Source organism: Penicillium digitatum, chromosome 5 (assembly GCF_016767815.1).
Source record: "Penicillium digitatum chromosome 5, complete sequence".
In the NCBI taxonomy this organism is placed as follows: Eukaryota; Fungi; Ascomycota; class Eurotiomycetes; order Eurotiales; family Aspergillaceae; genus Penicillium; species Penicillium digitatum.
Genome location: NC_089388.1, coordinates 57,611 through 82,939, shown reverse-complemented (window position 1 = coordinate 82,939; position 25,329 = coordinate 57,611). Strand labels below are relative to the sequence as shown.

General features: G+C 50.2%; 9 protein-coding genes across 9 annotated transcripts; 5 read left to right on the top strand and 4 right to left on the bottom strand.

The window, feature by feature from the left end:
* Positions 1-12: 12 nt before the first annotated feature.
* Positions 13-1,675, top strand: Pdw03_1255 (Magnesium transporter MRS2/LPE10; the record flags this gene model as incomplete). The annotated part of the gene is made up of 4 exons (XM_014679771.1): positions 13-541; positions 599-751; positions 800-1,333; positions 1,398-1,675. 4 exons carry the CDS (start codon positions 13-15, stop codon positions 1,673-1,675), a joined length of 1,494 nt encoding a protein of 497 aa, XP_014535257.1.
* Positions 1,676-2,085: 410 nt separating this feature from the next.
* Pdw03_1254 (Magnesium transporter MRS2/LPE10) lies at positions 2,086-3,234 on the top strand (the record flags this gene model as incomplete). Its single annotated transcript, XM_014679772.1, has 1 exon — positions 2,086-3,234. The coding sequence occupies one exon, from the start codon at positions 2,086-2,088 to the stop codon at positions 3,232-3,234; it is 1,149 nt and encodes a 382-aa protein (XP_014535258.1).
* A 2,219-nt stretch (positions 3,235-5,453) lies between these two features.
* Pdw03_1253 (putative integral membrane protein) lies at positions 5,454-6,685 on the top strand (the record flags this gene model as incomplete). Its single annotated transcript, XM_066099857.1, has 4 exons — positions 5,454-5,652; positions 5,705-5,772; positions 5,828-6,201; positions 6,274-6,685. The coding sequence occupies 4 exons, from the start codon at positions 5,454-5,456 to the stop codon at positions 6,683-6,685; spliced, it is 1,053 nt and encodes a 350-aa protein (XP_065957584.1).
* Positions 6,686-7,925: 1,240 nt separating this feature from the next.
* Pdw03_1252 (Epd1) lies at positions 7,926-9,745 on the bottom strand (the record flags this gene model as incomplete). Its single annotated transcript, XM_014679774.1, has 5 exons — positions 7,926-8,644; positions 8,703-9,446; positions 9,495-9,520; positions 9,574-9,611; positions 9,671-9,745. 5 exons carry the CDS (start codon positions 9,743-9,745, stop codon positions 7,926-7,928), a joined length of 1,602 nt encoding a protein of 533 aa, XP_014535260.1.
* Positions 9,746-11,505: 1,760 nt separating this feature from the next.
* On the top strand, positions 11,506-13,058 carry Pdw03_1251 (uncharacterized protein; the record flags this gene model as incomplete). The annotated part of the gene is made up of 4 exons (XM_014679775.2): positions 11,506-11,576; positions 11,725-11,807; positions 11,868-12,053; positions 12,121-13,058. The coding sequence occupies 4 exons, from the start codon at positions 11,506-11,508 to the stop codon at positions 13,056-13,058; spliced, it is 1,278 nt and encodes a 425-aa protein (XP_014535261.2).
* Positions 13,059-15,616: 2,558 nt separating this feature from the next.
* Positions 15,617-17,977, top strand: Pdw03_1250 (uncharacterized protein; the record flags this gene model as incomplete). The annotated part of the gene is made up of 4 exons (XM_014679778.2): positions 15,617-15,883; positions 15,932-16,057; positions 16,124-16,307; positions 16,356-17,977. 4 exons carry the CDS (start codon positions 15,617-15,619, stop codon positions 17,975-17,977), a joined length of 2,199 nt encoding a protein of 732 aa, XP_014535264.2.
* A 1,024-nt stretch (positions 17,978-19,001) lies between these two features.
* Pdw03_1249 (DUF2406 domain protein) lies at positions 19,002-19,428 on the bottom strand (the record flags this gene model as incomplete). Its single annotated transcript, XM_014679779.1, has 3 exons — positions 19,002-19,111; positions 19,168-19,251; positions 19,311-19,428. The coding sequence occupies 3 exons, from the start codon at positions 19,426-19,428 to the stop codon at positions 19,002-19,004; spliced, it is 312 nt and encodes a 103-aa protein (XP_014535265.1).
* Positions 19,429-22,477: 3,049 nt separating this feature from the next.
* Positions 22,478-23,097, bottom strand: Pdw03_1248 (Cutinase transcription factor 1 alpha; the record flags this gene model as incomplete). Its single annotated transcript, XM_066099856.1, has 4 exons — positions 22,478-22,777; positions 22,840-22,843; positions 22,894-22,902; positions 22,958-23,097. The coding sequence occupies 4 exons, from the start codon at positions 23,095-23,097 to the stop codon at positions 22,478-22,480; spliced, it is 453 nt and encodes a 150-aa protein (XP_065957583.1).
* Positions 23,098-23,518: 421 nt separating this feature from the next.
* On the bottom strand, positions 23,519-23,807 carry Pdw03_1247 (Fungal transcriptional regulatory protein, N-terminal; the record flags this gene model as incomplete). Its single annotated transcript, XM_066099855.1, has 2 exons — positions 23,519-23,732; positions 23,785-23,807. 2 exons carry the CDS (start codon positions 23,805-23,807, stop codon positions 23,519-23,521), a joined length of 237 nt encoding a protein of 78 aa, XP_065957582.1.
* Positions 23,808-25,329: the final 1,522 nt, after the last annotated feature.

Genomic DNA, 25,329 nt, shown 5'->3' with positions numbered 1-25,329 from the left:
TTGGCTACCGCCATGGCAACCTTCATCCCATCTCGATTCTCAATTGGTGCTGCTCTCTCCTCGCTGGGCATCTCTCTCCCCGCTGGAGACGTTCTTCTCGGAAATGCCGATTACACCTGTAGCCTCTTGAATCGTGTCTTTTCCAAGAACGAGACCTTCACTATGACCTCGCCTTACTATAGTGTTTTTATCGACGAAGCCTGGTCACAGAACTGTCGGTTAAATGCATCCTGCGTTGTGACGCCAAAATCCGCTCAAGAGGTCTCACGTCTATTACAGATCCTCGGCATTCTAGAGACGAAGTTCGCTATTCGCTCTGGTGGGCACAACATCAACCCAGGATTTAGTTCGATCGGTCGCCATGGAGTGTTGGTCGCTCTGGAGAAATTGAACACTATTTTCCTAAGCGCCGATCGCGGAACTGTGACTGTGGGGCCTGGGAATAGATGGGGTGCTGTATATAAGTACCTCCAGCCGTATAATGTCACCGTCTTGGGTGGTCGTGAAGTGGATGTAGGCGTTGGCGGGTACATTCTCGGTGGTGAGTGAAGAAATCCTCGTCGGAAGTCTCAATGAACCAAGACATTGATAGCATCAGGGGGCCTCAGCACCTTCTACAATACCCACGGATTGGCTCTTGACAGCGTCACCCGATTCCAGGTGGTGCTTCCCAATGGAAAAATTGTCGACGCCACCCAAACTGAGTATGCCGATCTATACAAAGGACTGAAGGGAGGTCTGAACAACTTCGGTGAGACTGATCTTGTGTGTTAACGTTCAAACTATCTAACTGGACCAGGCATCGTGACTGAGTATGATCTCACCACCAACACCGGCATCGATGTCTACTATGAGTTAAGCACCTACACCGTTGCCAACACCCCCGCCGTACTTGAGGCCTATGCAAAATATCTTTTGGATGGCGATATCAACAGCAATGTGGAGATCCAGATCAATCCCACCTACACTTTGGTTTTTTACGGGTATCTTGGCCATGTAACTACACCCGCAACCTTTGATCCATTCTCTGGCATCCCTGTGGCCTCGGCATTATACCCACCAACAAACGGCTCGCTCAGTGAGCTTCTCCTCATGATTGGCTCTACCGGGCTGACTTCCAAGGGCGTATCCTACGGCGGTACATTCACGTTTAAGGTAACAGGGCCGAAATTCCTGCAAGATACCTTTTCGGCCTATCTCGAGGCCGCTGCCTCTCTGCCCCCCGGTGCGGGACTTTCTTACGTACCTCAAGGTATCATGCCAAATCTAGTAACTCGAGGCAATCTGCAGAACGGAGGTAATCTGCTCGGTCTCGAGGCGACGACGCAAATGTGTATGTCTCCTTTTCTACTCACATCGCCCTCCAGGAAACATCTCTGACCAAAAACCTCGCACAGGGGTGAACATGTTCGCTCAATTTCCAGACGAACTCAGCCAATCGGTGATAATGGGTACCGTAGACTCAGTGTTGGCCAATCTCACCTCCAGCGCCAAGTCGCAGGGTCTTTTCCTCCCCTACATCTTCGTCAACGATGGGGGTCCCAACCAGAAGCCGCTGACGTCTTTTGGGGAGAAGAATATCAAGGATATCGACGCAGTGGCGAAAAAGTATGACCCCAAAGGTATCATGCAGAAATTGCAGAATCTGGCATATCTTGTTGCGAAGGAGTTGTAAAAACACGACTCCAGTATTGTCCATACATCTTTAATTGTGAGCACTGCGTCGCTCTTGTCGGCCCACTGGCGTAGAACATGGACAATTTTGGGGACTATCCTCTCCTTCCATGATCTCTGCTAGCTTAGCCCTCATATATCCTATCTCATAATAAAATCAAGAAATCAGTTGATCCTCACCAGCAACGAAGAAGCCACAGGCATCGCCACATCCGCCAAGCCACACTAGCCCGAGTAGTGCAGCGAGAACAGTCCAACTCCACAGCTCCGCTCATGCTTGTGGCAAAGACGATATAGATCATGCATCGGCGTGCTGCCAGGACTTCGTTCTTCTTTGTTCCGAGAGACAGACTGACAAGAGGTACAAGTACACCACCTTGCCGATTCCATCATCTTTCCGGCACTCTCCGCATGAAACAACCCAAGATCCAGATCCCCAGCTGCGGCAGACGGAAGATCGTCACGCTCCCCAATAAATCACATCACGTCATTCAGGAGCCTGACAGGAAAAGGGAAGCAACCTTCAATCAAAAGGTGTTCGATTTATCTCTTTCTTTGTCCCAAAGCCGCATTAATGATGCGACAGAGTTGCGCTGCATAGTCCTGGGTCTCGATGGCTCTATCAAGGAATCTGAAACTCGAGGAACTAGGGATGATCTTGCTAAAGAATGGGGATTAGATGGTCGCGATCTGCGTAACGTGGATCTTGTCTCGGAGGGGATCCCTCATCTGTTGGTCCGTCCGTCTGTCATCTTTATCAGCATGTTCACTTTACGGCTCCTGGTCCGCGCACATGGAGTCCTTCTTTTCCTTCTCCCACTTGAGGACTGCCACGTGAAGGTGCAGGATGTTTTTATGACAGACCTCCAGAGAAGGCTCCGACCTGGTCCGGGCTCTGGTATCATAGCGAAGCTCCCATATGAGCTACGTGTAGTGGATGCCGCACTTGCTTCTGTGATTGCCACTCTTGAAGCTGAACACATTCTCATCCGGCGAGAAGTCGAAGATAGCTTGCGGGATTCAACAAGAGAAGATGTAGTTTACTCTGTTCTCCGTGGGTTACAGGATCACCGGACAAGGCTCGTGGCTATTCAGCAGCGTGCCCGTCAGTTCCGCTCGGCATTACGAGAAATTCTTGAAAATGATGACGATATGGCGACCATGTTCTTGACAGATCGACAGGCAGGTCAACCGCATGCGGTAGAGGATCACCGTGAAGTGGAATATCTTCTCGGGGCGTATTACAAAAATACAGACGCGATCGCGGAGTCGGCAACTGCTCTACTGGGAGATTTGGAGCGCACAACTGAAACCATTCAGTCGATCTTGGATGTGCGACGAAATCAGATCCTGGTGTTCGAGGCTCAACTGGAGATCTGTATGTTGGGATTCGCCGTTTCAACTTTTGTGGCTGGTCTGTTTGGAATGAATGTGGCGAACTTCTTTGAAGAGAGTACTTCGGCCTTTATCATCCTTGTTCTAGCGTGTGTGATGGGAACGGTAACTATCGCGAAGTATGGCCTGTGGAAGCTTAACAAATTCCGGAAATTGCGATTCTAGAACCTGTTCACAGAGTTGACCATTCGGAAACAAAAAATCCAGCAATCCAACAACAAAAAACATCCATTCCCGGCAGAAACCAAACGGCACTCCAGTTGAGGGCAGGTGATGATCCAAAGTGGCAGTGCGCTATATGTTGCCAACGACAACTCGACAATAAGCTTGCCCCTTCATATTGATTCATACTGGACAATCCCTTTTCTCGGATAGATGGGAAGTAGAAGTAGAAGACATAGGTGTGTCTTCTTCCAATCCTTGACAACTGGATATGGGATCCGAGGATAGAAAAACGCAAAAGGGTATAAAAAGGTCCTACGTTTAGTTAGCATTGGACGACTTTTCCAGCATTGCATCAATCGTCTAATCTTCGAACAATAACCAGACCATTTTTACCCGGTACCAAGAAGGATATCTCGTGGTGTGGAACTTGACCATCGACTTGCTCAATCAAGACTAATCACTTTGATGATGGTTCCTCTTTGCAAGCCTTTTCCAAACCTTTAGGAATCCTACCATCAGCACCTCAATTCCTTCTCGAGTCCCTACACCCCGAAGCACCGATCACTGAAAAGAAGGGGTTAGAAGGGTTTGAGGGTGTTCAGTTACTATGCATTATTCCATCAAAATTTTGGTCTCATTACCGATCATGAAACGATTGGGATATACCCAGGTGGATATCACATCTAATCCAAATTATGAAAAAAATCCCAATACAGCTGCGCGTTGAAAGATCATGCTCTGGTCCGGTTTGAGCATCTCTTTTGTGTGGTTCAAGGCCGAGACATCGATAGCTCCACTTTTAAAGAAGACTTTCTCTAAGTGGGCTGATTTTTTTGGATCGTTGCCAGGTTCCGCCAGGTCGCCTAGTTCTTCGACCCTCTTCGTCAGGGTCAACTAGGTAGTCGAGGCTGTAGGGTTTCTGAGCTTTAGCTTTCTCGCGTGATATTCCCATACATAGTGGCCGTTCTTTTCACATTCGTAGGTCTTACCCCTCGGGGGTTCGCTATCTCTAATCCCCTAGTGGGGTAGTAGATCCCACTAGTCCTACTGGGGTAGATTCTAGTCTTTATAAGCGTATTAATTAGTAGGCCTCTCGCTAGCTGAAGTTACCAATTATAAAATAATGCCCATTATGCACATAGCTGCGAATCACGAGACGCTTTAAACAATAGCTCGATCCACTTATATAGACCTCGGTGATTTAATTAGGGGACGCTTAGAATTTTTTTTCCACTGGCCGGTCCATCAGAGACGATTTTTAGCATTGATTCATATACGCACCTTTTTCCAATGCCCTAGTTCTCTAGCATATCCCTTACTGCCTTTTGATACTCGACTAGTTACGTTGTGTGTTTATCCACCTAAACCGATTCCATCCGTCGGTTCTACTACATGAGGAGAGAAACGCCAAAGGCTAAGCCATCTTGTATACGGGTCGATTTAGCACTCGCAATTTAGCGTCGTACCAATCAAGGCATTCAAACAACACCCGGGCGACCGCCCAAGACGTGAATTTAAAGAGGTACAGGGGGGAGGGGGGTGTATATCAATGGAGAAAGATCTGGTACCTGGGTACTTGTAACCTCTGTACATCCAGTGGGACATGATTAAGCTGCCATAATAAAGAGAGGACAGGCAAGGAAGGCTGAAAGTGAGGACCTGGTCCCATCTCAGGTTCCCAGTATGACCTGCCAAAAAGAGGTTAGGTTTCTGCTTGTTCTATCGAGTAAGGGGCTATTCTGTCGGGTCAATTCTGTTGTGTTCTTTTGTGCAGAGGATTTCTTCAGCAACAGCGCTAAATTGATTAAAAAAGAAAGCATCGAAGAACGCCTGAAACTTGCATCAAATTTTCTAAGGTCTCCAGTTTAAAACAAGCGTAATTGCCCCTGAACCCCTGTATCCCTCTGTGCAAAGAATGAACAGAGCCCTGGTTTAAGATCCACCAAAGGACCTCACATTTGCGGTGTAGGATTATTAGCGTGAATACTAATATACGAAGTGATTCCTGAAAACGCCATTGTTGTACACATTAGGTATAGGAACCGTCGCTCAATTGTGGATAGAGATGAATCCTGACACTTGAAAGTGGATCTTCTCCTAACCAGTCTGCTATGTGCGCTTGGAGGGGCGAGAGAAATCAATTCCATTTAAACGCCCCATTGCAGTTCTATCGAGCTTCAAAAGATGTTTTGATTACCTATTTTGTAGGTCAAAACACGATGACCACAACCAATGTCCAGGATGACTACCGAGGCTCATCTCGCGCTGGGACGATCGCGATGGCTGTCCTGGGCGTCATGTTTGTGATTTTACGGTTTTTGGCAAGATGGAAGAAGTCCCTGAAGCCAGGACTGGACGATTTTACTATCCTGGGCGCGTTAGTTCCTTTCTTAGCTCTCGTTGGATTGATGCTAGCCTGTATGTCACACTTCTCTTGGGGGTTCTTGATTCGGTGGCTAATCGTCAATAGTAAATGATTTTGGTATGGGGTCCCATTCGGAGAAATTGGCGATGGAAAATATTATCATGATCGCAAAGGTTCGATTCACAATATAGACGATGTTGACTTCTCCACTGATACTCATCTACATAGCTTCTAGTGACATTCGAGTGCATGTTCGTCACAACGATCGCGGTCACCAGAGTTTCTATCCTACTCATGTACTGCCGCATCTTTCCTACGAGAGAAATGCGCATTACCTCGATGATCCTGGGTGGGATATCAATCTTGTGGTGCGTGGCTGTGATCCTCGTGGACATCTTCCAATGCACTCCGATTGTGCGAGCCTGGGACAAGCGCATTCCCGGTCACTGTATCAACCTCGAAGCCTCGTTTATCGCAAACGCAGTGCCCAACATCGGCATCGAAATTCTCATTCTGTCTCTACCGGTGCGGGTGGTATGGGGACTGCACGCAAGTCTCACGCACCGTCTGTCCGTAATTGCAATGTTTATGTTGGGTAGTTTGTCCGTATACCCCTTTCTTGCAATATCGCGACTGGTTTGTGATACTAAACTGACGAGACTCTTTCTGCATAGCGTTGTCTTCACCAGTATCTATCGCATCACTACCCTTTTTGAATACGACCCGGCAGATGTTGCCTGGACGCTCGGAAAGTCTTGCACCTGGTGTATCATTGAATCCTCGACGGGGATTATCTCCGCCTGCATGCCGACCCTGCGTCCGTTGTTCTTGATGTTCTCATCCAAATTTTCCAGCCAGTCCGGTACTCACAGAACACGGACCGAAGCCGAGCATTCTAAAGGATTTGAGTTGCACAACTCTGCCCTACGACCGTCAGATGAGCCGCGTAATAAAACTAGAGTCCAACTAGGTGTCTCCCATCCCGATGATGGGTCTGATGATGAGGTCCCGTTAAATGCCATCCGAGTTCAACAGGATATGATTTGGCAGGAATCCAGGGGTGATTCCTCTCTAGGATATTCATGAGTACTTCAGCGAAGAATTTAAAGAATCTTGAAATCGTTTTTTTAACTCTGAACTAGTGTTGAGGCTGGATGTCCTCTTTGGCAGGTCAAAACAAAACAGACGTCCAAGTTCGAAAAAAAACCCCCCGTGAGCACCTTAAATACATTCCCATTGCTCTCTGATTCGTTGACGTGCCGCTCTCGTAGCTGCGGCGAGGCGGATTATCGGTTTACCCGTTCCGCCCCCGGTTCCAACTCCTCTCCCCGCACCACGAAGCGCTGCACGTTTCGCTTCTTCATCGGCAAATTCTTTACCGTCCACATCAACGTGTGGGGTCTTGCCAAGGGATCGTCCTTGCGACGTTTTCAACTAGAGACGCTTTGCAACGTATGCTCTGCACTCTTTATTAATACATCCACTAACTGCCTAACCAGGTAGGCGGAAAGTTGGTTAGGATCCACAGCACTCCACTCTATGTAATGCCATTGCCATTTACTTGCATTTACTCCTGAGTATTGTCAGTCGGGTGTAAATCCGTCGGTATGATACCGGATTAGGCATAGCTGATACAACCGCTCACAGTGGGAAACAGCGCCTTGACCGATGAGTAAGCAAGGAGGAGAAGGAGCCCTATACCCTACCTGCCTCATTGGATTTCTGCCAGGCAGAACTGAAGAATTAACCTGTTCGTATATAATCGACGTAGCACAACGTCTCTGTTGATTTGTTTCACTCTGCATACCCCCATCAGGTGACCGACAATCTCCCACAAATTGGAGGTGTAGATGTCTGTGGATGAGGAGTGATAGACTGGAATGATAGATGAAAGGCAGATGAAAGGTCAAATGCCCAATTCTCAGTCGGTGAGGGGATGGACCGAGACGTCCTGCAACCTCGTGAAAGAATGATCTCGGGTTGTGATAGTTGCAGTGGTTGAACTGAAGCTCACCCTAGCCTTGCACATCACAACATCTATACGTTGGGTTGCTGTGCAACGAGGTTGGGGTGGAAATGGATGATGAAGGGAACCAGGGAAATTGCCAAAAAAAAAAGAAAGATCACGAGATGGGGTACAAATCAAATTCGATGTTGACAATTTGCGCGATGCAATACCCCGAACATCAATCAAGCGAAGATGCACCTAGGGCTATCTACTAGCTAGGTCGGCCACCACCTCACTCCGAGGCTCCTCTTCAAAGGTATCGCAACAGAAAGGGAAAACAGACACGCAGGCCAAGTACGAAGAATAGACTAAGGTCAATTACAGAGCGATCATTCCAACACCTGCCAGGAGTGCGGTCGCAATGGAGGCAACCACCTGGAAAGAGCCGAAGGAAGAGCTGGAATGCACGCTGATAGCGCCGCTACTAGTCTTGGTCGACGAGCCCGTCGACGAGCCCGTCGAGGAAGCAGAGCGAGAGCGACCAGTGCCAGTGTTCTGCGTCGTGATAGTTGCGGTCCCAGCGATACCGGCCTCCATCATCTGTGTAGAGCAAGTGCCCGTAGCACTGGTAACGGCCTTGATGGATGCAGATCCGTCAAAGTCGCAAGCACCAGCAGCACGGTTCTGCTCAATGTAGTACTTGTTCAAAGCAAAGGTAAGCTGCTGCTTGGTCGAACACATGCTGTAAGCACCGTATTCGCCGGTCGTAGCATTGGCTGCCAGTCCGCTGCAGTCGGTGTTACCGCAGACGGTGCCGAACAGCTTGGCGTACTTCGTCGAGTCCAGAGAATCAGCGACCGCGCAGGCGGAGGCATCGTACATGCAGTCGCACAGGTCGATATCCGCAATAGGGGGCAGAGGGGAGGATTCGGCTTCCCAGTTGGGCCCGACGGTAGGGCAACTTCGCAGAGCGGTGTTGGTGGGAGTGTAGGAGGCCTTGTTGACACCAGTGGGATTGGCGCTGGCGATCTCGTTGGAATAGTAACTGAAGTCGCTCATTGTGCGGACACTGGTGCTATCGACAACGGAAACGAGGCCTGCAACTCTCATCAGTTACCTTGGCATCTATGGAAGGAAAGCAATGATTTTTCTTACCGAAGTCGTTGGCCTCCTGGAAGTACATGTACACAATGCCACCGGACCAGACACTAGCCATAGTCTCGCCATACAGGGCCTTCACCTCGGTGAATTCGCGGGGCTGGACCTGGTTGCAACCGTACTCGGCGAAGAAGACAGGGACGGAGTAGTTGGCAAACTCCTCTGTGCGATCCTGGTATTTAGATTCCACGTAGTTGGAATCCCCGCACCACGAGTAAATATTGTATCCCCAGAAGTCAATCGTGTCGTCGATGTCTCCGCAGTTGAAGTAGTCGGCCATGTCCGCCCGGATGTCGGACACATCGGCGGTAGCATATCCCACCCCCATAGGGCGATAGCCCTTCTTCTTGATGTACTTCTTGGTATCGCGAACAGCAGCCTTGACGAAAGCGCTGGCGTCGGAAGTAGCGATGGTGTTAGAAACCTCATTTCCCGCGAAGAAGCCAATAGTATTGTTATACTTGGCAAGTTCATCGACAACACTGGTGTATCGGGCAAAGAGATCCGTTTTCCACGAAGGATCGTTTCGATCGATCGATAGATTGGGATCGGATAGATCGGAGATGACGTAAATCCCAGCGTCCGACAAGAGCTTCATACAAGCCGAGTGGTCAGCAGTGGCGTTGATGGCATAGGTCCGGATAACGTTGGTGCGCAGCTCCTTCATGATAGGCACGTCACGCTCACAAGCGGTGACATCGGCGAGAGGGTCAGCGTAGCCACTGCTACTCGTACTCTCCCCTGCGAAAGGTTAGTCGAGATTTTGAATTGATGACATGAACGGCCTACTTTGATAGGCAACTCCACGCATAAAGCTATTCTTGTCAGGTCCCCGAATTCAAGAGGCATCAACAGTATCGGGACTTACAACTGAGTGTTGTTGCTGGAATAGAAGAACTTGGAGCCCTAATGACAGTCTTAGCACTGAGCACACCACGGTTTGGACATCTGTTTGAAGATTGTACCTTGATGACGATGGGATCCAAATCGGCAACAGTAACCCCAGCCAGGGTTAACAGTGCCACCAAGGAGAACTTCATGGTGAAGAGCAGTGATGCGGATTATGATCCCGCAACGATTTATAGCGAGTGTATGTAGTTGGGATAATATAATTGAATCCAAAAAGACTCGTTGAGAAAAGAATTAAAAGTCAAACGAGCGAAATGGGGGGGGGGGGGGGGGGGGAATTAAGTCAACTACAACATATGGGGGGGGGGGGGGGGGGGGCATCCATGGCTTCAAATCCATTAATAGTAGGATAAATAGTGTCAGATGGTCCAATTCTATTCGCTTCACTGAAATTACCAAAAGGACGCGTATAGCCGAGCTAACAAGCCCAATATGGTCAAGTGCTTGGAAACCATTATTCGATAGGTTTAGCCACTGGCGCCATATCAAATTAGGAGACCAGTCTCATCGGGGAAGGGGAAGAAAAGCATTCCCAGGGCTACAAAAAGAAGCGGTTCATATAATCCGAGCGAATAATGATAGAGAGATGAACGGGACTCCACGCACTTACCTGGACTTGGCTTTGATATGGTCTTGCAGGCCTTGTCGATCTACAAAAATAGGATATCTGATTTGCAGTTCCTCATCAAAATCAACAGCCCTCTAAATGATTAGTATTCGAAGGTCATCAGCGTAAATTCCCAACCTGGTTGCAAAAAAATTTTTTTTTAAAATGAAAACATCCGGCTCACGCGGTGCGTGGTGGGGCTTAGGATGGCGCCGGCACTTGGTGGCTTTTTTTTTTCACCTTCGCGCACTTTTTCTTTTCTGTGAAAATTTCTAAAAATTTCTAATTATATTTGGCGCTAGGCCACTTGAAGTTGTAGTCTATCTGCGGCATTGCTTGGTACTGCAAAATAGGAGAAGATAATTAAACCCCACTCAAAGGCCTAGTCATGTTGTTTTTCTGTTTTTTTTTTTTTTTTCAATAATTTGCACAAGTGACTGTCGCAAAGGCTTTAAATTGTCTCTGTTGTATGTTGTTTGAACGTGGGAATACCAGAGGTAAATCAGAATTTGCAATCGACGATGCTCGCATATGGATAGTCTATCTCTTCAGGATTCACGATATAGTTCAGGCCACTGTACGGAGTAGTCAAGAAAAGATCTACATGTCGATCAGGTCGGCCTTTCTCCGACTCGTCGTTCCTTTGTATCTGCAGTTTAGGCCGCCTTCCGAACATTGACTCCGTTCTATATACAGATATTTGTTGTACAGACATAAATATCTCAATCAATTAACGATCAATTCACCAGTTGCAGTCTAACTAATTGCGCAGGACTGTGCAAGCGCTTCTTCCATCCGAAGCAAGAACTCGAAGCCAAACGCTAAGCTGGGACCACATAGTGCATCCCCATAGTGTACACAGATGCTGATCGTAAAGAGTGTGGAATCAGTCCATTCCTGTACCCCACAACCCATGCGTATAAAAAAAAAGAGATTACCAATAACCATTATGGAGTACACCCTCCACCTTTCCCCCATATCACCCTCTCTCTCTCTTTCTCGCTGCACCCTTCCCTGCCTCGGGTTCGGTTGATGGTATGGTGGACGACTGTAGTGGCATGGGATGAATAAGCCCATTACTAAGCAGCAGGAAGGTGGCTAACGTATTCGGTAAGCGAGTGGGCCATGTAAGCGAGCTGGCCACCCCAAGTTAGTTAACTATGTACAACATAGGGGTTATTACATAGCATGCCAAGCCCTCGCTTATCCAACATGAAGCCCCGTTTCCTGTGCCCGAGTGCTTGGCCCAAGCGCCGCTGAGCAGCGGCCTCAGGCAGCAAGAGTATGCAAACCCTGCAATCCTCTCGGGAGCACATCCCTCCCCACCAGATCTGGCTTACCGCCCCGGAAGCCAGGTATGTGAGGCCATTCAGACTTCCAGAAGAGGGAATTGGCGTGGTCAATGTAGGGTGGTTAGTTTGCTTGTCCCCAACCTTTTCCTCTTTGTTAGGGGAGCAAGCAAACAACTGCCCTGTACATAAACACCTCTCGCTTCTTCCCCAGTTCTGGTGTCGCTCCCCCTCTATGCCCACTGCACTTCTCCCACTCCATCTTCCACTTCCTTGCCGGACCAAGTGCTTCACTTGGTATGTGATCCGGCCTTCTTTCCCGGAGCGCCAAGGACTGACGCCAAGTTCTCGAGGTAGTGCACATGTCGTTTCCCTCTGTGAACCGGCTCGCTGTCCCCTCGCCTGACCCTGTCGACGTCCTAGTTGCAGGTTCAGAGGGTAACACGATGGTCGTCGTGGCCAGTCGTGCTTCTTCTCCACTGTCCGTGCTTACGGAGCCACAGGATAGTGTGATGGTCTCGCCAACGGGTTCGCCGTTGTCCAGTAAGTGGTTCCACTCCTCCCTCCTGCTTGGCTGGTTCGCTTGCTGACTGGTTTGTGCCCTTCCTAGGCGCCCCTAAGGACTCCGGTCCTCTGTTTGTCAATCTGGACGCCGAGGGTATCCCCGGCTTGCCGGCTGGGGTGGCTGATGACTATCAGCCCATGATAGAGGGGGACACCCCAGGGATCCTAGGTAGACTGCTTGCAGTGTACCAGTCGTTAGGTGGGGAGCTCGATTGGCAGGTAGTGAATGGGGTGTACCAGTTGCGGAACATCACGTCCAACAACCACCAAGTCGCTGCCCTTGGGCAGTGTTTAGGCGTAACTGCCCCCTCTGGGGGGGAGTGTGCTCGGTGTATTCGGGGGGCCGGTGTCTTTGCTTCCTGTCGCGTCGCTTCCTTTGTCGACGGGGCTAGCAAGGGTGTGGTACTCTCTCTCGGCGCGTGCATGTGTTGTCACTTCGCCGGGGTCTCCCACAAGTGTTCCCTACGCTCTGCCTACCCTGCCTGGGTCCTTGCTGCGTTGCGTGTCCATGCCCCCGACTTCCCCGGTCAGGTCCCCTCCCCTGTTGTCCCCCAAGCTGTCCCTTCTCCTATAACTCCTCCCCGAGCCGCCCCTCCTCGGGCGACCCGTTCTTCCTCCGGCCGTTCTTCCCGCTTCGTCGGTCGGCTCTCCCGTCGTCTCGTTCCTCCCCCTTCCCCTTCCCCGCTTGCTTCCGTTGGAGATGGCGGGACGGAGGATGAGGAGGGAAGTGGGGTCTCAAGCGGCGTGGGCGTGGGCCGATACTCGTCCGTCCTGACCCGGGATTTGTTCGACGCTGGTGCGGGCGCCCGGCTTGCGGTGGAGCTTCGGCTTCGTCGTGAGCTGGCGCAGCTGCAGTTAAACGTCCAGCTCGTCCAGCAGGACTTGAGCGGGCTCGAGTCTCTCCGTCGTCGGGAGGAAGTCGCCTCGGCTCTTCCTGGCGGCGAGATCGACCCCTGCTGGGCTGACTTTGTCGCCGACGTTTAGCTTGCTCCGCCTGAGATTCCTTTGTTCTTTTGTTTGGTGATGTCACTTGTCTCTCTCTCTTCGTTGACACCTAGTTGTTAGCAGATTCAATACAGGACCGTTTTCTATCGATTGCTTCTTCGTAGATTGCCTATTGTGGTATTTCCACGCCTTCGCTCGCCCGCGTGCTTGCTGCGGCGGCGGATCCCAACTCATTATGAGTTCATCGCGTAGCGACGTGGCTTGCGGAAGAGGTATGGAGATGTTTGATGTGCTGGTGGAGTGTCCTCCATTTGCTGATCTCCTTGGCCACCCTCTTCAGGTTCGCCGACGTCATCTAGATCCATGTCATGAATCTCTTCTACCCTTCCTTGGGTAGGCTCGTCCGGCTATTGCTGTTGGCAGAAGTTCTCTTCCTGAGTCTTCTCTTCCGCTTCGTGGGCGGGGTTCCAATCCCTTGGCCGGGATTCTTCCACTCGTTCCGTGGGGGTGAAGCCCGTGCGTGGTTGATGGCTATAATCTTGTTGTCCAATTCCGCAGGGCTTCGGATAGATGTCACCAGTTCCGTGTCTCCTGGCAAGCGTGGGTGGGTGCCGTACACCAAGTAGGATGGGCTCTTGCCGGACGTTGCATGTTCCCTGACTCTTGTGGCGAACAAGGCTTGGGCCAGGTATAGGTCCCACACCCGAGTGGGTTTCCCCATGTAAGTACTTGGTGAGCATCCGTCCTAGCAGACCGTTGAAGTTCTCCACCTTGCCGTTCGTCCGCGGGTGGTACGGCGTCGTTGTCCTATGCTTGGTGTTGATCGGCTTGATGAAGTATTGCACTGAGGTGGCAAGTAGGTTGGCGCCATTGTCATTTAGAAATTCCGCTGGCGCTCCGTATACCGTGAAGATATCTTCGTGGAGGAATTCGGCGATGGCTTCCTCTATGGCATCTGGCAAGGCCTTTGCGAGTGGCCAGCCTGTGGCGTAGTCGATCGCCGTTATGATCCAGCGGTTTCCACTTGGCGTCGTGGGTAGCAAGCCGATGAGGTCGATTCCCCATCGTTCGAAAGGCTTGATACCGGTGCTGGCCAAGTATTGCGCTGCTTCTCTCTCGAAACATTCGTTTCTCCCCTTCGACACTTGGCAGTTCGGGCATAGACGGACTGTCTCTTCCGTGTCCTGCCGTATCCCTAGCCACCAAGCGCGGGTCCGTAACACCCCGCGGAGACCTGGGTGTCCGAGGTGTCCGTACTCGTCGTGCATTCTCTTCAGGAAGTCCTTCCTGAAAGGGGGTTCCAAGTATGGGGCGGATGACCCGTCCCCATGTAGGAAGCGCAGCCTTGTGTTCTCCCCCTGCGTGGCGGCCGCTGGCAAGGGGGATTCGTGTATTGCTAGCCTGCTAGCCCAGCGCGTCACTTCCTTCCGGAGCATCTTGTCGCTTGGTAGGCTGCCAGCCGACAGATACTGAATGGTGACCGCGTAACACTCTGCTTCGTCAAACCCGCCTACCTTGGTCATCAGGTTCAGCTTTCCCCGAGTGGGTGTTCCTTGAGCCATATTAGCTGGTCCTTCTCCGATAAAGTCAGGGCGTCGGCTGATAGCATCAGGTACGACTGCTTCTTCTCCCTTCCTATATCTCAGTTCGAGGTTATCCTTGGAACTCGTCGATCCAACGCGCGAGGCGTTTGCTGTAGGCCCGGATTGTCGCTAGGTACTGGAGACCCTCATGGTCGGTGATGATGGTGGTCTTTGTTCCGTTCTCCAAGTACCTGTCCCAGGTGCGCAGTGCTTCCTTGATCGCCAGAAGCTCTTTCTCATGCACCGGGTAGTTTAACTCTGCCCCTCTTAGTTTGCGACCGTCAAAAGCGACTGGGTGCATCTTCCCGTCCTGGCCTTCTTGGCCAAGCAAGAATCCAATCGCCCACTCGGACGCGTCGGTTTCGATTGTGAAGGGCTTTGTTCGGTTGGGCTGGACAAGAACAGGGGCGCTAACAAGCGCTTCCTTCAAACGCACAAAGGCCACCTCGCACTGTTCGGTCCAGGTGATAGGACGGAATTTCTGCTTGCGCAGCTCTTCGTCGGCCTCCTTCGTCAAGTTGTGTAACGCCACCGCTATTTTTGCGAAGTCCTTGACGAAGCGTCGGTAGTACGTGGCCAGTCCTAGGAAGCGGCGCACTTCGTTGACGTTTGTGGGTCGGGGCCAGTCCTTAATCACCTCCAGCTTCATCGCGACCGCTTTCACCTTGCCGTCCCCGATGATGTGGCCGCAAAATTCCAGTTCCTTGGTGACAGATACGCATTTCTTCGGCTTGGCGTAGAGTTTCTGTGTCCGCAAGCGCTGGAGCACTTCTTCTAAGTGCGTATAGTGCTCGTCGAGTGTTTGGGAGTATACCAGTATGTCGTCCAGGTATACAACCACCGACTTACCAAGGTATGGCCGAAGGGTCTCATTCATCAGTGTTTGGAAGGTTGCTGGTGCCCCCTTTATCCTTCCAGTCACAATTGAAGAGCTCGCTCGAGGGTTTGACAGACCTCCCACAAGAACAAGCACGAGTGAGCGACTATATCCCAACACTGAGCATACCATCCGGGATGCAGGACATAAGGCCCGAGTCACACATCACCATATCAAGGGAGGATTTACGTCAGCTGCTCGACGAAGCTTTCACTCGTGCTCGCTTATGCGAGGTTGACGATACACGAGCATTAGTGGACGAGATCATTACAACCAGACGTGATGAGATACGGGGATTACCAGGACAAGATGGTCAAGACGCCCCTCAGAGCGGAGGCCACTGGAAAACAGACGACGTCGGCTACTTTACGCCAGATCCCACGTCAGATGCACTCGTCCACACTGTCAGAGGAACAACATAATACATGAATGTCTATGCCTTTGTCAATCAGCTGAAGGCATTAGTGCCCCTAAAATCTGAGGAAGTAGTTCATGCGAACCTTCCATCCTGCCTACGAGAGGCAGCCGCATGTTGGTATAGTGCAGAACTATCCGACGAAGATAGGCAGGACCTGAGTGTTCGTTCGTTACAACTTGGCTGGTACTCCACTCTCGAAAAACGATTTAAGCCACGAGCCACGTAGGCTATCATCAAGGTGATGGCCCCGTCTTCTGTCTATTCCTGGCGAGATATCCGTGCAGGACGCAGTGTCACGGAATGGGCACAGAACATCCTGCGGGATGCCCAAGCAGCTGAGATAACAGGTACGACGGCAGTGCTCCGTCTAGTGTGGACGCGCATTAAGCCAACACTTCAACGCGATATATGTGAGCCGACGGCAGCCACAACGATCTCCTAATTTATGACAGACCTAGACTTACGTTATGGACAATGGTACGAGATGTCGAAGCGCACTCTGCCACAGCAACGTCCGACACAACCCCAGCCAATGCGCTACCAAGGTCAGCAGCGCTATCCCCATCCCTATGGTCGTACCATTCAGACCCAAGGATATCAACTGCCCTTTCGATCCCGAGACATAGGAACTGACACGCCCCAGCTTACGTGGAGTCTGAACCGTGACCTGCAACGGCAACGAAGAAACACCTACCCACATCCACCAAGCCTACCACAAGGTCAACTCCAGCGGAAATCATACGCACCACCCCAGCTGCAACAACCGTCCCGTCAGCAGCAGTCAGCGCACAACCAATCTCGCACCAACCAGGAAGGTCAGCTATTACTTTCCGACAAACCTTCAAACCAAGCAGCCTCCATTCCAGCACAGGCTATGCAGCACGCCAACCACGCCCTCGACCAACAGCAGCGAACCAAGCAGAACCACAGGAGACCACCCAAATGGCCGGAAAGCCAGCGTCTTTCGAAGCTAATCTTTACCACCACCGATAAGGCTGGTACGTCTCATCCTATCGACGGGCAGCGTAATGGGAAGAGACCAGGTCCGTCCTCCGGTGGAAAAATCAATATGGATAGAGTCTCTGCATGGATGGTGTTTCATTTCTCTATTCACAATTACTGGGATCTTGTGAAGCAAGAGGCTTGTCTCGCTCTGTCCTATGTTAGATTGACTGACGAAGGGATCTTCTACTGCCTATGCACTATGACACCATACCAGCTTAGCTCCCGTTTCCAGGCCGACTTTGACCAACATGGTGACGTTCGCACATCACGTATTCCCTTAGACCCCCCTATGATCATCTGGGCCAATGGTCTGCCTTGGTTCCCTGTCTACAAGGCGTTCTACGTCCTATGTGGAAGCTGGAACCCCGCATCGCACCTGGTCGGAAGAAAGTATCGCTCCAGTACCTCTGAGTTCTTTATCGGTGTCGCCCTGGCCCCAGCAGACGCAGTCCGCGCGGCACTCGAGGATTCCTTGCCACAATTAACCCTACGTGCTTTCGACTCCCTGACATACCCGAGCCCTGACCGCACGAACGGACCAATAGACCTAATCCACGTCGGCACTATCAGCCGCGGCCAAAATAAGATCGCGTGCCGTTTCATCATGAACAAAGACCCGACTTTCTACGTACTAGTGTACAAGACAATAGCAAAGAAAGATCTCACCTACACCCGCCTACATGATTTGAACGGCTTCCACGAGGATATCTGTGACTCAGCCCTCAATTTCTCGCCTAGGTCTTACATTGACGATGACTCGTACGAGGCTTCTTGGCAAAATATCCCTGAGTCAGACTTCCATGAACCTCCTTTCGCTTGTGGAAAACCCTTCCCTGCTAGGGAGAGCCCCACACAAGACGCAGCGAAGCTGAAGCCGATACCATGGAAGGATATGTACGCTATCATCGACTCTTTCGGCAATGAGGCATCCCGTCGTCGAAAGCGCGCCCAGCGAGAGAAGAATAGGCAACAGAATGTCACCTCGGGTTCGCATATCCCCCTCCTGGGGCCGCGTTGCTATCGCACAACCTCTATCCGGCCACTTGCAGAATACAGACCTACGCTTCCGCATTAGCCAGATTAGCGGAGCTCCCGATATTGTAGGTGTGTTGGATCATGAGAACATGATCCGTATGGATCACGTGACCAGTATCGAACTGAACATGTGATCATGATCACATGTTCAGCGTCCCGTTTCTGAGAGACAGACTCTCCTTTTCTCAACAGATAGTTTCCTTTCTTCTTTATGGATATTAGACAGATTATTACAACAATCAATCTCCACATTCTACAGTGATAGGATCTCCATCCAGTAGATGTGCCTTCATCTATTGTAACCGTCAACAGTAAGCCCTGCAGGTAGTAATACATCATCTTTACAACCTTGAATGGATGACTCCATAACATCGACTCTGGCTGAGTTCTCGTTTCATAGCATCATTTATCGTTATGAGCTATTATTCATTGTCTTTCACCCTTAGATCCATTGCCGCGAGGCAGATATAAGTTGACGGGGTCGAACTGGGACCGATGGTTGGACAACTATCCTTTGCGAATAGGCATGTGTGAAAACTGCTAGAAACATGGTCGGGATTCTCCAACAGCATGCTACAGATTGCACACGGGGTCCTCCGTGCACCATACATGGTAACCGACCACGAGTTTGGTGGGAACCTCATGACACTCACGGCTTGACATGCTTCGCAAACTACGTAGCCTTTTGAGACTCACCCAAAGGGTGGTTGAAATATTGCACGAGAGAACATGATCGACCCAAATGCCTCTACCTACAATTATCGTGGTAGTGTTTAGCAATTCTATCTCGCATCATGTGCTGGTTCAATGGAAATGGCGATATATGCCAGAGGCAGAAGATCTACCACTTTTGCTCGTCTTCAACCAAAAAAAAAAAAACTGCGACACTCCCTGATTGGAGACGAAACGGTCGAAAAATACAATGGCACCGGATTCTGAGATCTCCATGACTTCACTATACAAACAAGAATTATACATCAACACCTCGTGGTCGAATTGAGATTGGCATTAAAAAGCGTTCATTCGTTTCGTTCCGGTGTGACCGTCTGGTCTTGATCCCTCGTTCACATCCGTTGCTGTTTGCGATGTGCATCGATGGCTGCATCGAACGATCGGATGGTGTCAAGCGGGCGCTCGAGTCGACTGCGTGTTGGGTTGGAGAGATCGGGATCGGCTATCACTAGGTTAGAATGCAGCTCCCATCAAAGACCATCGTGCCCAGCGACTGACTGATGAGCTTTCCATCCCGGTCCTTATGCTGGATGCTTCGGAGGGAGAAGGTATCCCGAGATCCAGGTTGGAGGTTCACAGCCGCTACTTGCTGTCAGTGAGTGTGGTCGACCAAAACAGATCATCTTTGCGGAGATACACACTAGGCTCTTGTTCATGTAGGGCCATGTTGGGGTCGGCCTTGCTTTGGAGAGAAGTCTTGGGGCCATGGTGCGATTTGACCGAGTCAGAGCGCTCGCTAGAGGCCAATGAGGAAGGCATTATTGGCAACGTATGGAGCAAGTATTGGTTGAAATTGATTTAAAAAGGTGTATGTTAGAGAAAGTATCTTAAAGTAGTGGGGGGAGCCTAGTTGATGTCATGGCCAACAATGTAGCAACTGGAAACAAATTTGATCTTAAGTACTCCGTGGATCTCACCCCCCCGGTAGTTTTTTTGGGGTCACGTTCAGACTTTGGTGGACTAAGAATAGACGGCCTGTCTCGAAACATCAAAAATCGAGAGCACGCAAGCCGTCGCAACACCTGTGGATCAGTTGGGGGGATGATGGGACCGATTCTGATCGGCCACTGCAGCTCGTCGCTATAATCTAATTTCGCATGACGTTGATGGCCCATCCGGAGCACTCCCAATGGCCAACCAAGCTTCTCTTTTTGTCCCGCAGAATGCTTCGCATTCTTTGTAGCCAATCAATCCGAATGAACGAGCACTCCGGGGGTCATGCAAACACGGGTGGATAGAATCTTGGGCCGCTCCAGGCACCGGCAAGGATTCCCAGGTACCCGTGTTCTGTTGCGCTTTCAAGCAATCCTACGGAGTACTTGAGGACGACGTGCGTTGCCAAGGTAGCGTTGTACATCAAACTCATGTACGGAGTATGTTGTACTCCATATATCGCGCATATGGATGGAGTAGATACCCCATTGTATGACGACTTGCCTTCTAGGTGGGGATGATCGCCGGTTTCGAAAATGCGACGGGAGCGCCCCAGCATTCTTCCTCCAGGAACAATCGACCACACCCTGCGAGTCATCGGGGCGATGTGGATTCCGCATGGTTTTCCCGGGCCGTGTCAGCTAACAGCTTGTCTGCAAAGCATGTGTCAGGGCTGTATGCTCCTTTTGAGGTAACTTGCACAACACGAAGGGCCTGGAATGAATAATTCAATATGCTTCCTCTAGTTTACGTTAAATACGGAGTATTGCATGGGGTGATAGCGCTCAGACCGTGATCGAGAATGTAAGACATGGCCTCGGAAGGCTGGAGACCGTGAAGACCAGGCAACGCAATTAATCGGATTGGAGAACAGAATCCGACTCAGAGTGGAGCAATGGAGCCAAGAAAAAGATGCACCAAATGTACGAAGTCCAACTTACAGAGGAGAGAGTGCGGAGTACTCCGTCCTCCGTACTCGCAATGCATGACTTCACTGCGATGTCACAGCCCTCTCCAATTCCGGGGATCGCCGCATCTGAAACAGCAACTCCATCGAACATTCTTTTCTTCTCTGCTCGCGGATTTATTTTGGCAAAAGTGGACCGCAAAAGTGGACCCCCAACCCTGGCCGTGATCATGGACTTGTCACATGACTGCATCATTTCTCACGGGTCGCTTTTGTTCGACCTTCCAAGACAAATTTGACCGTTTGCGAGCCATTTGCACCAAATGTCAACAGATGCGGCCCTTTTTTTTTTGTTAAAAGAAAACCTCGGAATGCTACGTTACCACTACTTGGGCCTAGGGGCCATTGACGATTCCACTGCAGTGGACGAAACAAACACCGACTACGGCTTATAGACGCAGATTTCCAGCTCGAATCAAACCCAGGTAGATAGTCCTGAGCGTGGGATTGTATCCACCCATTAATTTGGCATCCCCATTGGGAAGGCTATCCGGTCACACTAGACATTCAGACTGTCCTGTTGCTATGGGACCAATTGGGTACCGTCAAGCATCTTCTTGGACCTGGGCAATTTTACTGATGGTTTTTGATGACCTTCTACTCATATTGATGTGGACCGAGTTTCAACCACGGAATTGCTGCTTTTGGTCGGTCTTGACAGCAATACAACCGACAACTGTTGGAGGAGTGCGATCGCTGTAGGAACACCCTCGAGTGCAAGTTTGACCGGGGCGTTCCTGGTAGAACGAGGAGTTCTTTCAACGAAAGCCTGACACTCGTTCGTACTCCCTCATGATTAGCCGTAAAGCCGGCCATACTGTGAGATTCCAGATCACCAAGGACCTTTCGGCTACGGTTGATTGCAGCCATTAAATCGATTCTCTCGCCAATGGGTAGTTCGCGGGGAGGTGACTAGGGCTTTGGTCTTGGCAAGAACCCCCGCACACTGAGATATCTCGTCAAATGCGTAGTCCATGAGCTAACCCAGACAACAGCTTTCGCCACGCCGTTCAAGGTCTTCCAGGGTCTCAGGAAGAGCTCCGTTCTTTTTCAATCTAGGAATCATGTTTGCCCCTGATTGAAGGGCTCGTAAACTCTAAGAATCCTCGAAAGGATAAAAGCAGGGTACGGCCATTCCCACTCGTATGACTCTTCGGGCCCCCCTAGACGGAATAGATGAGATATTCCACAGGAGTGCAGCAGCCATGGGCTCCCCTCTATTGCATTCATTAATTCATAAATGCCGAGCTGGGTTGCAGCTGCAAGAGTGTCATTCGTGCTAACTGTAGCAGGATTCTGGACAGCCGAAGCAAGACAGTACAGGCCCCGGCCGTACCCAGAGACCTCGAACTAAGAGACCTCGAACCAAGAGACCTCGAACCAAGGAAGTTCCACGCGATTGCTGTGGGTGTAATATATGGTTAGAGATACAGCGTCCACAAAATCCCAAAGGGCCCTTTCTGCATGATCGGTCTAGCGCATTGGGAACCAATCCCAGCACACGGTCCTCACCCATAGACGCACGGGGAATCGTGGGGTAATGCTGTGCGTTTTTGTACGGTGACCAGTATCATACTTGATGTTGATAATTGCATTGTGAGGGATGTGGTTAGCTGTCAGATGGAGCCATCGTCCTCTTTTGAAATTTGACCTCGTCACTCTTTGTCTGCTCGTTAATACTCAAGGATTGATTTTGACCAAATTTCAGTTCCAGTCACCTCTGGGGCCTCATATCGGCATCTCTCATCCGGTTTTTGTCCCATTGTGATTTCACTGCAGTACATACAACCCATATGAAGCATTCCAGCTAGGAAAATGGCTTCCCTGGTCTTGGGGATCTGAGCTAGCATTTCTTTTGGGAAGCGCGACTCCCGGCCAACTAACCGTTGCCGGAGGATTGGTCGAGCTTCATTGTCCAACTTGAATCGACCAGATAGACGCTGACTGCATACCATTTCCTGCACTGAAGATAAAACTGACAGTAAATTCCATTATCCCAACATCTGAGAACACCATGCATAACCTAGTCGGTTGGACCATTCCAATCACGCAAGGAACGTTGACTGCTGCTGGTGTGCCGGATATTCCAGAAGGTCCCATGCGCTCGCTTTCCTGAAAGTCTGCGGCTTCCAGACCAGTGACTCGGCAGTCTTTGTCGCACATTCGAGATGGCAGCCCCAAAGCTGCCGATTGTTGTGTATCGCGAACCTGATAGAAGAGGAATGTTAGGGCCTTCTAGGCAAAGATTAGGTAGCGGGAAGCGTAGATACAAAGCTCGTCAGATTCGTTTCCAAAGCTTTTAGTCTTTGGCAATGAGGAAGCACAGTTGTGACCTATGCCGGTCAGTGCATATTTAGACACCAGTTAAATCAGATACACGCGCCGTACATGGCCTGCATGTCCTTTTTCAGGGCAAGACTGATAGCACCTCCAGGCCAGAATTGAACATCCCGCTCTCGGTTGAGCTTCAACGCCAAAAGTTCAGGAAAATCAAGGACCGAAACTTTGTAACCTTGTCGGTCTCCCATCCTGAATCAGAACCACCTTTGCTCGTTAGTAAAATATCTCCTTGGCTTGAAACCGATACTTAAAACCCGTGGTATTCTAACGTGTATCCGAGCACCGTCTCACACGAAGAGCATTGACTGGAAGAGCAAAGGTGACAATATGGCATCTTGACAATCACTTTGGAGGTCTACCGGATCAAGAATTGGTGAGCATGGGTGGAGCCAATTAAAAGAAGCGTGACGTGACGCATCGCAGACAACAGGTGACAGGAATACAAGTGCCCCTTCACGGATTAGGGATCAGCCTACGGCTGGGACACAGTGAGCCTTAACCATTTTGAGTGTGTCACTAATCCCAGAAACCGAGTATTGAAGTTGGCCTTTATGGATACTGCTTGCATTCCCCTTGTCTGGAGATCTTCGCCCTTCATCCAAAACGTATTCATCCAAAACGTAGGTGAGAGGACTTGAAACCTTCGAGGTACATGGTTTTATGGATCGCATCGTCCGAAGTTGCAGGACAACCCAGCGGGTACTGAAAGCTCTGTCCGGCTAAGGGAAATTGTTCCTGAATGATTTGGGAATCCGACAGATTTGCCGCGATGTTCAGCGGAGTGGATGTATGAGCCGATCCCTTTTTCTCTCGGCGTTGACATCTGCTTCAAATAAGCATGAACCCGAGCAATTTTCATGATACGCCAAATTTACACGGCGTGAAACCCTTGCGTCATAAGTGAAATTCTATGACACGCAGTTTTGGCAGTCCGGCATTTTGGAACACACCGCACCGCACAAGACTCGAGTTGCTTGACAGGCAAGTCTTCTTTACCCGCATGCGTAGCCGATCTGGACTCTCGGTCACCGTGGATAAACGCTGAATCGTCTTTTTCGATTCAAATTCAAACCGAAGATCCAAAAGCCTCGGGGAATCTTTTGCCCTGAAAAGGCGGAGCTCGGCTTCTTTGGTTATATGGCCCCGGCGTTTTGCTGACGAGACTCTGCCATCGACGTGGATTGATGCTACCTGTGAAGGATTGCTGCAAGGTTTTTTCATAGGCACAGCTCGAGGTCCTATTGTCGGGGTCTCGAAAGTGATAAAAAAAAGTTGCTGTAGTGGCGTTGTGATGGCTCTTAATGTTATCAGCATGGAGCAAGAACCCACTTCCATGTTTTTTTCACCCATTCCGGTTGTCGAAGATGCGCACACAGCTTTCAGGGTCCGCCTGTGCCAGTTTTGGACAGAAAACATCGGTCGAAAATAATGGACGGGGTACTAGGTGGTCAAGTTTATGCCCAAGATCTTCGATGGGCATTCTAGACCACTGAGATGTCACCTGGGCAATATCGGGGGCACAACGGGGGTCATGTGTAATACCTGGCCACGGTAGTTAACTAACGTAATTTCACTACCGAGCTGGCCAAACCCCCGAGCTGGCCACCTCAACCAACTTCTTAATTTAAAATGTATTTATCTCAACCAAACCACCATTAAATTACACTAAAATGATCTATTCTCTAGACATGCATTTCGTTTATGACCCTGATTTTTACATAGCCCGCATGTTGGTAATGCTCTCGTTCGGGGCTATGACGGTGGCGAAGGCCTTCTCTGCCAGTGGGGGGGGAGGCGCTTCAACCGATTCAACCGGCTCAGTAATCAATTGAGAAGCTTCAAGAACTGAGAGGCCTTCTTTAGCAGGTATCTGCTTCCGGGATCTAGTACGCTTTTACTTCTACTTCTCGTTGGCGGCGCGTAAATCCTTGTTTTCTTTGGCGAGTAAGATAGCACCTTGCATTGTAAGACGGAAGCCTTTTACAAGCTGGTTTAATGCAAGATCTGACGGGCTAGGCGGGCTTCGAGATCTTGTACGAAGTAAAGCTTTGATTGATGAAGCTTGACGACGTAGTTCTTTCTCCGTAAAGGGGGGTTTTGGGGTAAAATTCCGGTTTGATTCACTCCCCCGGCTGGCTACGAATTGGTGGTATGGTGGGTGGTTGAACTAACTAAGATCTAACTCATGGACGCGTTTTGGTTGGGGTGGCCAGCTCGGGGGTTTGGCCAGCTCGGTAGTGAAATACGTTAGTTAGTTAGCTAACCTCTCCCAAGTACGAAGTTTTGGTGGCTGACGGAGGTTACCGTGGCCACTTTGATTGTTATATAACCAAGCGCTTTTCTACATTATGGCACACCTTTTGTAGTCTCAAGCCTGCCATACTAAATTGCATCTAATATCTCCAATCTCCATATTCACC